Source organism: Taeniopygia guttata, chromosome 1A, assembly GCF_048771995.1.
Source record: "Taeniopygia guttata chromosome 1A, bTaeGut7.mat, whole genome shotgun sequence".
Classification (NCBI taxonomy): Eukaryota; Metazoa; Chordata; class Aves; order Passeriformes; family Estrildidae; genus Taeniopygia; species Taeniopygia guttata.
Window position 1 is genome coordinate 34,009,813 of NC_133025.1, and position 14,246 is coordinate 34,024,058.

Below are 14,246 nucleotides of genomic sequence, written 5' to 3' on the forward strand. Positions count from 1 at the left end.
GGCCGCCCCGCCGCTCCCGCTCGCTCCCCAGCGCGGCCCCGCCGGGCCCGGGGCGGGCGCAGGGGCGGGGCGGGCGGAAGGCGCCCGTGTCCTTCCGGGCCGCGGGCCGGCGCTGGCGGCGGGAAGCTGAGCCGGGCCATGGACAGGTGAGGGGCGGCCGGGCCCGGGGCCGCCTCGGCTGGAGCGGTGTGCGCAGTGCGGGCTGCCAAACGCAGCGGGCCTGCAGCGGTTCGGAACTCACCGGAGGGGTTTTGTCGGTCGAGACCTTTAAGTCTGGCTGTTGCTTCTTGAGTTTATCTTTGGATTAAGCGGGAACCGTGAGCTGCTCGGGGGTCGTGGGGCCGGGCCTTTGCCAGGCCTGCTGAGGCGTGGCCGCGCTGCCTGCACAGCCCACCGGGCGGGCTCCGTTGCTCCGAGTGACTGGGAATGGGGGTTTCCCTTCGGCAGGACACGTGAGCTTTCCCAGCCTGTGGAGATTGCGTTATCCGGAGGGAAAAATCATGTAGTGAAGTCATGTCATTCTTTCAGTTTCATTTTTCAGTTCAAAATTGGAATTTCCTTGTGTTGCCCTTTCCTTTCCTTTCCTTTCCTTTCCTTTCCTTTCCTTTCCTTTCCTTTCCTTTCCTTTCCTTTCCTTTCCTTTCCTTTCCTTTCCTTTCCTTTCCTTTCCTTTCCTTTCCTTTCCTTTCCTTTCCTTTCCTTCCCTTCCCTTCCCTTCCCTTCCCTTCCCTTCGCTTCGCTTCCCTTCGCTTCCCTTCGCTTCCCTTCTTTCCCTCTCGCCCCTCCCTCCCTTGTGTAGGAGGAACAAAGTCTGGGTTTTCACGCAAGCTTGTTTCCCTGAGCTAATAAGCTGTGCTAGGTTTCTGCAGAGGAAGCTGGACATAAGTAGTAAGATTGGAGATGACTTAACGCTTTAAGTTTCCTGGTTGTGCAGTTACTTCAGCATGACAGTAAGATCTTGGATGTCCTGCTTGAATTCACTTGTTTGTTTTCTCTCTGTGTTGCTGTTTTGTAGAAATGGTTTTGAAGACATGTCATCCCCCCATGATCCTGAGGTGGTCAGACCTGGACGGAAGCAGGGCTCTCAGAAAAGAGTTTCTAGTATCCTTTTTCTGTAAAGAATTTTTGTGTTTAATGCTTTGTTCACCAGGTGTGTATATTTTTAATACTGATTTGATTTTCCTGGGTGTATGACTTCAAGTGGTTGTCCACCAAGAGAACTATGTGAGAACTACATGACTCAATTCCTGAGGTTTTGGAAAAGAAAAATAAGTTTCCTTCATTATATCTTAATTTTATGATTTTATGCTTATTTGCAGGTATTGTAGTATCCAAGTTCTACGATGATCTACTGTATCTTAACTTTCCATCTACTGTCATAGCAAGAGTAGAGCACAGATACAGATTTAAATTTCCATAGAAATCTCCCCCTTTGCTTTTTTACTATAAGGACCCCCCGCCACCACCACCACCACGAGGTAGTTTGACAACTAAGATAATGGTATTTTCATGGTTATGATAGCAAAGGAATCCAATAAATTTGTTTGTTCTTCTGGGTTTTGCATCTAAATAAAGCTTGTGAGATACTTGTCCTGATTATATTGTGCCTAAGAATCAAGATGCTTCTGAATGGTACTAGCAGAAGCTACTGAAACTTTTATACAACTGCTTCTTAGTAAATCATGCCTAGGGCACTAAACCTGGTTCTGACAGGAAGAAGAAAAGTAGAGCAAAGGAGCACCTGCAACTGAGGGAGGGAACATCTAAAAAATGCATTCAGACTCAGATCTTTTTGTTGTGGTTGATGTAGCATGCAGCAGCTCCTCATGAAGTAGAAGGATTCTCTTTGATCTGAGCTGCTGTGAGGAGTCCCAGACCTGTGTTGTTCATATTTCTGAACTTCACTTTGTGGTGTCCCTTTTAACCCCCCAGCTCTTAAGGTTCTGATGAAACATTTTATGAAATTTTTCTGGTGTACTCTGAAAGATGTGTAATTTTCATACCATTTGAGTTATGACAAAATATTTTTTCCTTTCCAAGTTATCACATTCATTTAGAATAAATACAAAAGTGTGTTTAGGAGAGTGTTTCTTAACTGGTTTACTAATCAGTTCTTACATCCCTGGATGACACTATTGGAAACATGACGCCTAAAAGCCAGTATCTTTCCCGAACTCCTAATTCATTACTTCACCAGCCAGGTAAGACTGCCTGCTTGTTTGCTTACTATTTAGTTAAAGATTTTATGTGCTTGTACTTAATAATTAATAACAATCCATAAGAATGACATGGATGTGCTGCAGTCCAGTGAAGGCCCACAAAGTTGGTAAGTGGGTTGAGTATCTGACATATGAGGAGAGACTGAAAAGAGCTGGGATTGTTTGTCCTGAGGAAGAGGTTGGGGGATCTTGTAAATACATATAAATATTTGATGGGAGGGAGTGAAAAAATAGCCAAGTTTTTCTTGGTGCCCTGAAAAGTCAAGAGGCAATAGGCACAACAGCATATACAAGGAATTCTGTTTAAACATTTAAAAACATCCCTTTTTTTACTCTAATAGTTGAATGCTAGAACTAGTTGCCCAGATAGTCTATGGAGTCTCTCTCCTTGGAGATAAATAGAGCTGGACAAGGACGTAAGAAATTTTTTCTAGTTGACACACCTTTGGGCTGCCTTATGCTTTAAGGGTTTGGAGACCATTTTCCAAGAAAAATGAGTGGAGATATACTGTTCTTTATGCTCGTGTGTGTTTACAATGAACTCTAGTAACTGAAGGTATGTTGCCTATTTGGTGCATATATACAACCTGCTTTCAGGCTTCTGCGTTTCATAAGTACTTCAGTTCCTGTTAGAAATTTATTTTTGAATTTCTGGGTAGAGCTGAGCATCTTTAAATACTTTTCAAGAAAAGCCTCTTTCTCTTTCAGGTACTGCATTACATCGCAGCTCCATGAAGCCACCAGATATGTCTGCCATCCTGGGAACAGGAGGGAAATCTCCTCTCATTCTACCAACTTCTGGACTTTTTGGCAATCTCTCAATGGTAAGATGGTTAGAGCATGTTTTTCTCTTTTTTTCCTGTGAAACAGAAGAAAGTTCAGTGTTTCTGTGTTGTTTGCTCCGAAGACAAACTGTGAGTGGTACAAGTTTGCTTGTACTGCTATTACTGTTTACCGCTGGTGTTAATTATTACTGTGTTGTTCTTTGAGATGATGCAGTGAGGAGTCAGAGGTTTACAAGGACTTTCCAAATATACCATGTGTGTTAAGCTAGTCCTCATAACGTCAGTTTATGACTACAAAAATCCTGACTGTGCTTGTCTACAAATACTTCGAAGATAATTGTTTTATGTTAGCAAGTTAAAATTTTGGGTTTTTTCTTATTTTAGCATTTTCCAGTATTAGGGTTCACTAGAGTGTTGAACTTTAGACTTCAAAGAACAAGCTCTTCTGATGACTTTTTAGATGACACCGATGATCTTCTACTGCAGTGTCTTTGGAAAAACACTGATTGGGAAGGTTATCAGTAGGGATCTCTGAAGTATTTTATCTCCATTTATTTTTAAATTAACTCTAAAGAAGTTAAGGTGTTTTTCTCTAGCTACATTTTAATTCATTCTCCTCTTTAATTGTTTCTGTGGTTTGATACAGGCCATTTGTTTCTCCATAAATTATCAGCTTCTAAGGCCTACTTGATCAATGTGTGTACAGAGCTCTTGGCACTATGTCCTGGGGTGACTAAATTTGCCCCAATCCAGGACACACTGGTAACTTTTTAAGGCATAGTTGCACCTTATCTAAAGGTGGTTATTTCACTATTAGCTTTTTAGGATTCTCTGTTTATTCATATAGAAGAAAAAAAAGATGTTGCTAGGCTTGTAATATCTGAGATTACAATGTATTTTCTTTATGTTCTTGTGGTTGCAGTTCGATGAAAGTAGCTGGACAATGGCACTTTCACCTCAGCAGAGAGGAATGTTTGTAAACGCAGACGTGTCCAATATGACAGAAGATGTCACTATGAGTGCTGTGTTCTTACGTGAGGATGATCCTGGGGAAGCTGGTGAGACAGTTTGAAGTTTTACTAATAACTGATCCCAATTCTGATTTGTGGGGTATAAATATATGTGTAATTTTTAAAAAATGTCTGTATTATTTTGCTGGTATTTCTTAGTCAAAAGCAGTCTAGTTTTAAAAGTTCAGAAAATTACTCTGTTCCAGTTTATTGGAATTTTGTGTGTTTGTACTTTCTGTAGAACCTGTTCTGATGGAACAAATGTGATGCTCTAGTGATGTGGGAAGCAAACTGGATTAGTTTTGTGGAGATACACAAATGAGTTAACTGTTGAAATTCTTGCAAGTGGTGTATTTACAACAGAAGTTTTATAACTGACATTGCCCATAGCTTCTGTAGATCTTAACTGTTTTAGCTGATAAATACTTCTGACTTCATGAGATAGTTCATATCATCATTGTACTCATTTATATTTGCAAAAATGAGATGTCATCAGAAGAATGTTTTCATAGTTCAGTGGAGGCTTTTTTAGCAAATTGTGCCTCACTAATATGGCTGATTCTTCTTATATCTGTCCTAGCTACTATGAGCATGTACTCAGACTTTCTGCATTCCTTTCTGAAGCATACATCAACTACCATTTTTGATCTTGTAGATGAGTATGAGAATATTTGTAACAGTCAGGTAAGTCCTTACTTGGTTTTTTATTTACTTTATTTTACATTCCCTTCCCCAAGCAGTGTTTCTGTGAAGTCACAGTGCTTAACATACATACTTTAAATCTTCCAGCTTACGAGTCACTGAACACTAGCATTGAGTAGCATCTCACTTTCCTCAAACACTGCTTTGACACAGGGAGACCTGTGGTGTAGCTTGCTGGATACTAAAAATATCATCTGGTGGCTGCTCCACTGAAAGTGTCAAGTGGCAATAAACATTAGCAGATGTATAAATGTTTTTATTAATAAGATGGATTAAAATGTACTTATTTATCTCATATGTAAATAAATGGAATTATCATATTATTTTATAAATAAAATAATAATTTGTAGATTTGGTAATCAAACCCATTTGTTGGAAACATTCAGGATAATAAAAAGATTGCTGTAATGGCTTAGGAAAAAAATACAAAAAAATGGGCAGTATTAACTCTATAAATTTGTTTCTTTCAGGTGAATATATTAGGGAAAATAGTTTATCGGGCAACTCCTGGACAGCAGAAGTTTTCCAAAACTGCCAGTGTCTTGTGGCTTCTCAAGCAGGAGATGGTAACTTGGAGACTGCTGTCCTCACTTTATAGGTAATTCCTTTGAAAAGCACACTACACTATGACACTTCTGTACTGCGATGACTTTCTTGGATGAATTTTTTAGGAGTTTATAAATAGGGAGTCAAGCAATTAAGCTTGACTAGCTGATTATTAAGTTGTTATTAAGTTAATAAGCTGCTTATAGAAGTATGTTCTGATATATGTGTCTATTCATTATTGATTTACAAAAAGGAAAGTTGTAATTTGCAACTTATAGTATTTTTAAGAACATTTTTGTAAAGTTTTTTAAGCATTTATACATAGCATTTTGCTAATTTTTTTCACCTTTTGTTTTAATCTTTAGTGTTTTGCATTTTTATTTCTAGAGACAGAATACAGTCTGCACTGGAAGATGAAACTGCATTTGATATCACTGTAAGGCTGGACTCTTTTGGCTATTTTAAAGTGATGTAAGAAGCTAAATAAGCAACATGTAGGCTAAATGCTTGTGTTTTACTTTTAGAATCTCAGAGTGGCAGTCACTCAAAATTCAAAAGTGAAAAATTAGACTAATTTTTATCAAGACAATTATTAAATTATTTCATCTATTGTGAAGAGTAGATCTAAATATTCAGTTCTAAAGAGAGATTGCCTGTGTAAAAATTATTGTAAACTATTCTTTGTTTTGTTTTCTTAAATATCCTGAGTTGGAAGGAATGCACAAGGATCATTGACTCCTACTCCTGGCTCTGTACAAGATAACCCTAAATTCACTGGAAATAACTATTTATTTATTTTTAAAAGCTGCATCAGTAGCTGTGATGATCCCATAGGTCAGAGATAATTTTGCTTTGCTTAAAAGAAGAACATGTGGTCTCAAGCTCTCTAGCCTTTGCAGTCCTGATTCAAATTTACTTGAAGAGAAATCCAGATTTCTTGGTGTTCCTGTTAGAGCTGTAGTCATCTTGTCATATAAATACAGTGCTTCCAGCCTTTGCTGCCAGAATATGCTTAGGAAAACAAAACAATAAGTAAGATTACTCTGCCTTTGTAAAATTTACGACTGCAGATCTTTCTTATCAGTCATAAAATAGTTTCCTCTACAATTCCCGCTGCTAAGTTGTCAGTGTTAAACACTGTTGTGCGAAAAATTCCCAGTTTGCTTCTACCTGTGTTTTTAGGACAACACAACTTCTGTTCTCTTTTTATTGCAAGTCTAATGAAAGATAAATTAATGTAGAAGATGCAATAGAAGGATCAGGACTCTGGGGTTGATATTTTTTTTGTTTTCACACTTTTTAATGATTATTTTTTTCTTTTTCAATTTAAAGTAACAAATAGGATTTAAGATAATAGTCAAGGAATCTACTGTGTGGAATCTTTCTCCGGTCATGTATTTTTGAATTATACTCTAAGTCTCATTTTTACAGTTTTTAGTGTAACTGGATGTAAAAGATGAAATAATGTATAAGGCATTTACTTTTTAAGAAGAGGGATGGGTAAGATAGCATACTGAACTTTTAGCAAATTTCTGAATTAGTATGTGTTCAATTTGGTATTTCTGGTTTTGTGGAAATTTTCTTTTCCATGAAGTAATAATCAGCTTTTTCTTAAATAGGCTTTAACTGCTAGTGAAAAATCTACTGTAGACAACTTGTTTCAGAAAGATTCACTTGTTCGACAAAGTCAGGTATGATGGAAGGTTTTTAATATGGAACTGAAAATAGATTAAATGTTCGTAACACTAATGCTCTATGCACTTTTTGGGGTCGTTTCCAATACTTTTTTTTTGTATTCACTCAAGTGTGTATTAATTGTATGCATAAAAATGATGCTCCTTAGTTGCTAAAGATCACACTGTTCTGCAGAGGATGAAAGGCTGAAAGCTGTTCCCATTTGCAGCATCTGTTACTGTTGATGGTAACTGATAAACTGTTAAGTAGCACTGAATTAAACTGCAGTATCCAGTGAGAAAGAGAGAAAAAGTGCCAACCACCTTCATATTGGATACTTAAAATACAAGTGGAGTAGTCTTCTGGATCTATCAGCCCTTTAGTTGCTGCTTAGATAACAAGTGGATTCAGAGATGAGAGGAAGGCAGGAAAAGTATTATTTATTACATGTTTGGTTTAAAAATGCAATTTTATTTTATTCTAGCTGGTGGTGGATTGGCTAGAGAGCATTGCTAAGGATGAAATTGGGGACTTCTCTGATAATATTGAGTTTTATGCAAAAACAGTATATTGGTGAGTTAAGACTTTCTTTGATTATATACATTTTCCCATCAAGCATAAGATTCACAGTTACAGAATCTTGAAAAGTGGTCTCTTTAGGTTATTCATTTCATTCATTTATTTTCTTTAAATTCATACATGTAAAATTGAAACTTCTTACCCATCCACTGAAGTAAATCTCAGAAGTCAGTGCCTTTTGGGGGAAAAAATTAAAGGAAAAACCATCAAACAATTTTAATTTAATATTTGTCTGGCTTTAGTTTTTGCCTGCCTAAGTTCTTACCACTTTGTGTCATTGACCCTTCGCCAGAAGCCGCTCTTGTCACCTTTATTATCATTGATAGATATAATGGCAGAATGGACCAAAGATTACCTTTCATGCTAGATGCCTAGAGTAAACCTGCTCTTAATGGCCAGTGAATTCAGGCTTTTGGAATTATGTGTTTATCCTCAGTTAAATTTCTGTCTTAGACTGACTTCATAGTAATGGTAATGGGAAAATTGCTTATGCAGAAGTCAGTTAATAGTGGAATACACAAATGATTGAAATAACTGATGCTTTTGAAAAAAATACAATATTAGAATTAATGAACATATATTTGATTTGTGGCATGTTACATTTTCATAACAGTAGTAGAGTCCATTGATGTATCAACCAAACTAAGTGTCTGTTCTGTAAACATATTCTATGTAACAAAATATATCTTTCAATATTTGTCTTACTAAAAGATGCTTGCTAAAAAAGCCATTTTTCTGTAAAACATTTCACTGCTTTCAGGGATAACACACTACACACCCTGAAGCAGCGACAGTCAAGTACATACATGGGAAGTTCTCGTCCTCTGGTAACAGAGTTAGTAAGTATTTTATAAAAATAAGGCTTGCTTCAAAATGGGGTAGAGAAATACGCTATCTTCACAGATTGCCACCAATTCTTAGATAGTTGTGCTATCTAAAAGTAGTTGTAGTATCTAAAAATTGCTACAGAAATTGTGAGGCAGAGCACCTCAAAAATTCTTTCATGGATCACTGTGGACTTGTGTTTTCTTTCAGCAATCACTTCCATACTCCCACCCCACCCCCGCACGAGTACTTGTGATCTATTTGGTGAAGCAATGGCTTTATTATGACTAAAACAAGCTCATGTTCCTAACCAAAAAGCTTATAAAACTCTTTGGGGAGCCCTTGGAGATAAGGGAATGCCATCTTCATGCAGTAGTGTACAATGAAAACAAATCCTAGTACAATACTTTGAGAGCTCTATAATGAATACTAATAGGGGAGAAGTCAAGGAAAGAAAGGACTGTCCATTAAAACAAGGTGATGAGCTGCCTCAGTGACAGCAAAGCAGCCGTAGAAGATTAATTCAACTGAGGTATTGATTTGCTTTAGAAAATCTCTTTGGATTACATAGATGCAAGTGCAGCTCTTGTGAAAAACCTCACATAGAAGGTGGAGGAGGACAAACGGTCTGGTAGGCGGATAGACAGAAGGGCAAAGGATGTGTGAAGATGAGAAGAGCTGGAAAATAAGAAATTTGGGGCAAATAAAAAGGCAATGGAGTAAATTAATTGCAATGACTCCTTCTGATAGGAACAGTGACAGAAAAGGAAGAAAATAAATTAGAGGAAAAACAGAAGTATCATGTTCAATATTACATGGGTTGTATGGATTGTTGTGCCCACATGAAAAAGTGACTCCAAATTATAAAATGGGGAAGGATGTTAATGGAAGAGACATGTAGATATTGTGTAGATAAGTGATGACTTCTTTCCTTGCAGGATCCAGATGCTCCTATTCGACAGAAACTGCCGCTTGATGATTTGGACCAAGAAGATGATGTAAGATTGTTGAAGTATCTCTTCACTCTCATCAGAGCAGGAATGACAGATGAGGTAAAGCAAGTTTTAATTAAGTAAACATAAGTATCTTACTGTTTTTGCAAATAAGGTCTGTACTAAAATGTCTGTTTAAATTTGGCTTGTAGTGATTCAGTTTTTAATTTGTTGTCAATACTGACTGCCAAATTAATATTTTAATCAAACTTGGTTTTAGTTAAATAATTTTGGGTGTAGAATAGATGTTAAGGAAAAAATGTAGTTTTGGGTGTTTGGGTTGTTTGATGATATTTTTTCACTGTTGTGTTTTGATACTAAATACCACCAAGACAAACACATAGAATGCTCTAAAAAGTTTTCTAATTGTGTCTAATATGAATGAATTATCAGACATGTATACATAATGATACTTGAGTAATGGGGAGGAAAGGGGATTTGAGATTCTTGTGCCAAAGACCTTAACTGAGGAGTATGAGTACTTGCTCATATTTTGTGCCAATATGGTGCACATCTATTCTTTTTGTGATGGTATGGGAACATGAGCATATTGCTGCAGGGCAGTGTGAGTAGAGATTTGCAGCTTCAGTTCCAACTGGGAAGGCTAAGTGGACTGGGAAAGTGGATGACTGTATGAAGACAATGATTAAACATCTAGCAACATTAAGCAAAAGGGCTATGCTTTACACTAATTTTACCAGAATGATGCATAACAGCTGTTTAGCTAACAAAGACAAGGCTGTAGCACATTTCTTACGTTGTTGTAAATACTGACTGAAAGTGGGAAAAAGATGACATCTGCATTGAAATCTTTCAGTTGTTTTGAGTTTAAGGTCCTCTGTGCTTATTTTTCACGTGGTAGAATTTCTACACAAATTAACTGTTTTAGTAATATTCACATTTTTAAAGAGGAAGCTGGAAGTTTTCCTACCTTGAAGTGTGTTGCTGAGAAAATGCATTATTTTTCAGGCACAGCGCTTATGCAAACGATGTGGTCAGGCCTGGAGAGCTGCAACTTTGGAAGGCTGGAAATTGTATCATGATCCTAACATAAATGGAGGTATCTGCTCCAAATTTCATTTTGAGACAGATATAAAAATACTAAGATCTCATAGTATCTGTTTGTGGCAAAGAGAAATAGCTCTTTATTTTCACTTGATGAGCCTTTTTTGGTATCTGGAATATTTTAGCATGTCTGTTGAACATGTAAAAACTAACATGAAGTTATTTTAGTTGAAGGTGAGTTCATTGAATCCATCTACACACGCTAAAGTCACTTTCTTTAAGTCAGACATAATCACTAGGAAATAGATGTCTCAGAGTTCTGTACAGATCTTCTCGACCTCCATACTTGGGTCTGCATTTTCTAACATCTGGTTTATACCACCTAGCACATATTTTGTTGCTTACAGATTCAAATTGGACTATATACCCCGGTTGAGAAAGGTGTAGTAGGATGAGAGTTCAGCAAATGTAAACGCAGGAGAAAGAGATGCTTTTAAAATATTTGAAAATTGTAAAGTACCTTTGTCCTTGGTTCCTTGCACATGGTTCCCCATTTATAATACAGTACCTTGCTTCTCTCTGTATTCAGTACATTGCAGGATTTAGCAAGGAATTTAAGAATGAGTCTAAGTGTTGTTTATAGCTGGGTGTGGAAGGCTTAATGCTTTCCTTCTTTTCAAATCCTGATAGCCTGTTGCTTTTATCTGCATGCCACACCACTGTCCTAGCTTTTCTTTGAGTCTGCCCACCTAACCTGCTGTTACACAGGTATAAATGCCCATGCAGGTGCATGCCAAATAGAAGCACTTAAGCAGTGACATTTTTAAGAAGCTTTGGTTAAGATCCAAAAATCCTTTTTTTCCCATTAACTTTGTTTTTTCCAAATGTATACACTGTAGATATGTTACAGCCAAAAGCATTATTTTTTTAAAAGCTGGATAGCAACCATGTTTTTATTACTGTAACTTATAGATGGAAATTCACAAAAGTAGCCAGAAAAGCCAACTTGCAGTCCAGTCAAAATCATCAAAATGCTTTAGGAAGAGTTCTAAAGGGATTGAAATTGGGCTATGAAAGGAAAATAGACTTTATGATTTTGTAGAAGTTACTGGAGTCTCTTTTTTTAATAACACTTTCTATCTTTTTCCTTTCCCTCTTTTTTTTTTTTTTTTTTTTTTTTAATAATTCTTTGCGTGTAGGAAAAGAGCTGGAGCCTGTTGAAGGCAATCCATACAGGTGCATTTGGAAAATAAGTTGTTGGCGCATGGCTGAAGAGGTAAGACATGCTGCTATTTTTTCTATTAATACATAAATTTGAACTTTTCTGAACTCTGAAATGGGGTTTTAAGTGAACATATCTGCTCTGCGTTTGCTGCTTAGAGGATTTGCAATTAATGCTTCTAAGAGGACTTCGGGAATATCATATTTCTATATTGTGAGAAATCTACATAATCAGCAACACTTTTTCAGGAGACGTCCGACTTTCTTTTTCTGGTTGAAAGCAAAACAACTGACACTGACTTTTATCTTGACTTAATTGAATGGGAAAGAGAATGCTTTCTTTCCAGGTCAATGTAAATTTTTCAGTTAAGTAACAGGGGGATGCCAGTGAAGGAAAAGACAGCAAGTTCCTTTTCTTTCTCACTTGCTATTCTTATTTTGGCTCCTTGTGTATCCTGTGGTTTTCCAGCTTTACTCAGAATCCATTAGATGGAACATTTTGTAATGGATTAATCTCTAATAAAATGTAAAGTGACTAGAAAACTTAAATGCTTTGTAATTTAAAGTTTGGGTGTTTTTACTGTTTATTTTAGGATCAGTTTAATAGATATGAAAGAGCAATCTATGCAGCCCTGAGTGGAAACCTCAAACAGGTATGTCAAGTCCCCTAGTTAAGCAGTGTTTCGTAGTTGTGCATTTCCTTTCTCATATGTTACAATGATACCATCAGCAATAATGCAGTTACTGATTTCTGTACTTTTAAAGATCCAGTAAACAGAACAATAGCAAACATTGCTGCCTTAGTAGACATGCTCTTTGTAGTACTGACATGTCTTAATTAAATACATTATAGAATTTCAGTCAAGGAAAGGCTGCTGGTGCCTACATTGCTTTGGTGCCTGAAAATCTGATCTAAATTACAGTTGCACTGTTTGGGTTCTGGTGTTTCTCCATCTCTTGTTAATCTTTACTCTGTTTTTTGAATATGTAGCTTCTTCCAGTTTGTGATACCTGGGAAGATACTGTTTGGGCATATTTCAGGGTCATGGTGGACACTCTAGTTGAGCAGGAAATACGAACCTCAGTAGTAACTGCAGAGGAGATGGAAGAGCTCCCTAGAGATTATTTAGAAACAAAGTAAGTTTCAAGTAAAATTGTGCCACAACTACACTCAACAAAGCATCCTGTCTGGAATCTGTGTGGAATATTCAAGGTAATGTTTTTTTGTTTTTTCCTTCTTGCTTTGAAGCTGGACTTCAGAAAAAGTTTTTGAAGAACTTCAGGCTACAGACAAAAGGGTACGTAATAATTGCAGTGTTTCTCCTCACTGCTTACCATTTTTAATTATTCACTAAGTTCTACTTTTTACTGCACTCTTTAAAGAAATGCTCAAATATGCACAATTACTAATTTATTTCATAGTTTCTATCCCCAAAAATGTATGATTTCTGAATTCAAATATGTTACTACCTCTTAACAGGTTTTGTGTTGCCCTGCCCTATACTTGCCAAACTAGCTGGGTGTGCTAAAGAAACAGGTGACTCTCAAATGTTGTCAGACATACAAATCAGACAGAGTGCATCAGCTATTGAATGCTTCAATAAAATGTTCAAAATTGATTGCATTCCATTTTCTTCCTAGAAGATCTGTATGCATATTTCAGAACAGGCCTTTCAAAATTTTAAAGCATATTTGCTTAGACTGTGATTCTTTGTTACTTTTAGCACCCAAAATACTCAATTCATGTAAGATGAGGATATATAACTTAGAGGTTAATTTTGCAGAGATTAAATTGAAACTACACTTACTTTTATTTGATGTAATGGACACATAGCAATATGATAAATGCTAAGACAAAGACATGCAGTCAGCTACAGATACACTCATCTGTATTTGCAATTGCAACATAGTACAGTCCTCACCGTAAAGCAAATTTAGATTTGGATTGCATTTCACGCATTAATGCATTAATTCCTCTGGGGAGAGGGTGGAATTTCTTCCTGATGAAACTTTCACAGACCTTTTCTTTAGGGATTTATACACATTTTTGCTTCTTCTGTAATTTTTGAAAATATTGTCTGTAACATCATTATCTGTAATACTTCCTATTCAAGCAAAAAGCCCTTGGTGTTGGATGTCTTCCATGAAAGTATTAACTGTACAGATCTATGTTCCAGTTCTTTCTTTTAGTTTGTCAATGTTCTTGTAATTTAATGCAGAGACAGCAAGTGCCATTTCTCTTGCTCTTTATGAAGAATACCCTTTGAAATAGGATAGCTTTTTTCCCCTGAGGAATCCTTGCTTTATTTATAAGTTTGTTTTCTTCATACATTATGCTAGAAGATTTATTCAAAGTTTGAATTTTCTTTTTTTGTCTCCAGAGGGTTATAGAGGAGAATCAGGAACACTATCATGTGATTCAGAAATTCATTATACTTGGAGATGTGGATGGTAAGCATTTCTCTTAAGTGATTTTTTTTTGTCAACTGACTACATTATTTTGAGAGAACTTTCCAGAATTTCTGTATGAATGGATTTTTAGAAGCACACAGTAGGCAAGCTCTGCGTTAAAGCTATGCTCTAGTCAAGAACTGTAGGGACAGTTTGACCTACAGGGTGTTTTCAAAGAAGTAATGAAATCACGTAAATGTGTCAGGATGCATGCCATTCTCCTTCTGAGAAATAATG

General features: G+C 36.8%; 1 protein-coding gene across 2 annotated transcripts in view; it reads left to right on the forward strand.

Annotated features, from left to right (window-relative positions):
- The window catches only part of NUP107 (nucleoporin 107), a 21,981-nt gene continuing 7,735 nt past the window's right edge, over positions 1 to 14,246 (forward strand). The window contains exons 1-18 of one of the 2 annotated variants that reach the window (XM_030259439.4): positions 1 to 146; positions 1,016 to 1,101; positions 2,112 to 2,201; positions 2,928 to 3,043; positions 3,927 to 4,062; positions 4,595 to 4,698; positions 5,187 to 5,314; positions 5,650 to 5,698; positions 6,882 to 6,953; positions 7,421 to 7,509; positions 8,276 to 8,354; positions 9,279 to 9,392; positions 10,302 to 10,392; positions 11,537 to 11,613; positions 12,152 to 12,211; positions 12,550 to 12,695; positions 12,808 to 12,856; positions 13,940 to 14,009. In XM_030259439.4, the coding sequence (XP_030115299.4) occupies positions 139 to 146; positions 1,016 to 1,101; positions 2,112 to 2,201; positions 2,928 to 3,043; positions 3,927 to 4,062; positions 4,595 to 4,698; positions 5,187 to 5,314; positions 5,650 to 5,698; positions 6,882 to 6,953; positions 7,421 to 7,509; positions 8,276 to 8,354; positions 9,279 to 9,392; positions 10,302 to 10,392; positions 11,537 to 11,613; positions 12,152 to 12,211; positions 12,550 to 12,695; positions 12,808 to 12,856; positions 13,940 to 14,009 (1,564 nt within the window). In that variant the 5' untranslated portion in view covers positions 1 to 138. Of the gene's footprint in view, positions 147 to 378; positions 503 to 1,015; positions 1,102 to 2,111; positions 2,202 to 2,927; positions 3,044 to 3,926; positions 4,063 to 4,594; positions 4,699 to 5,186; positions 5,315 to 5,649; positions 5,699 to 6,881; positions 6,954 to 7,420; positions 7,510 to 8,275; positions 8,355 to 9,278; positions 9,393 to 10,301; positions 10,393 to 11,536; positions 11,614 to 12,151; positions 12,212 to 12,549; positions 12,696 to 12,807; positions 12,857 to 13,939; positions 14,010 to 14,246 lie in introns of those variants that run through there. The other variant, XM_072922949.1, reaches the window with a different exon arrangement.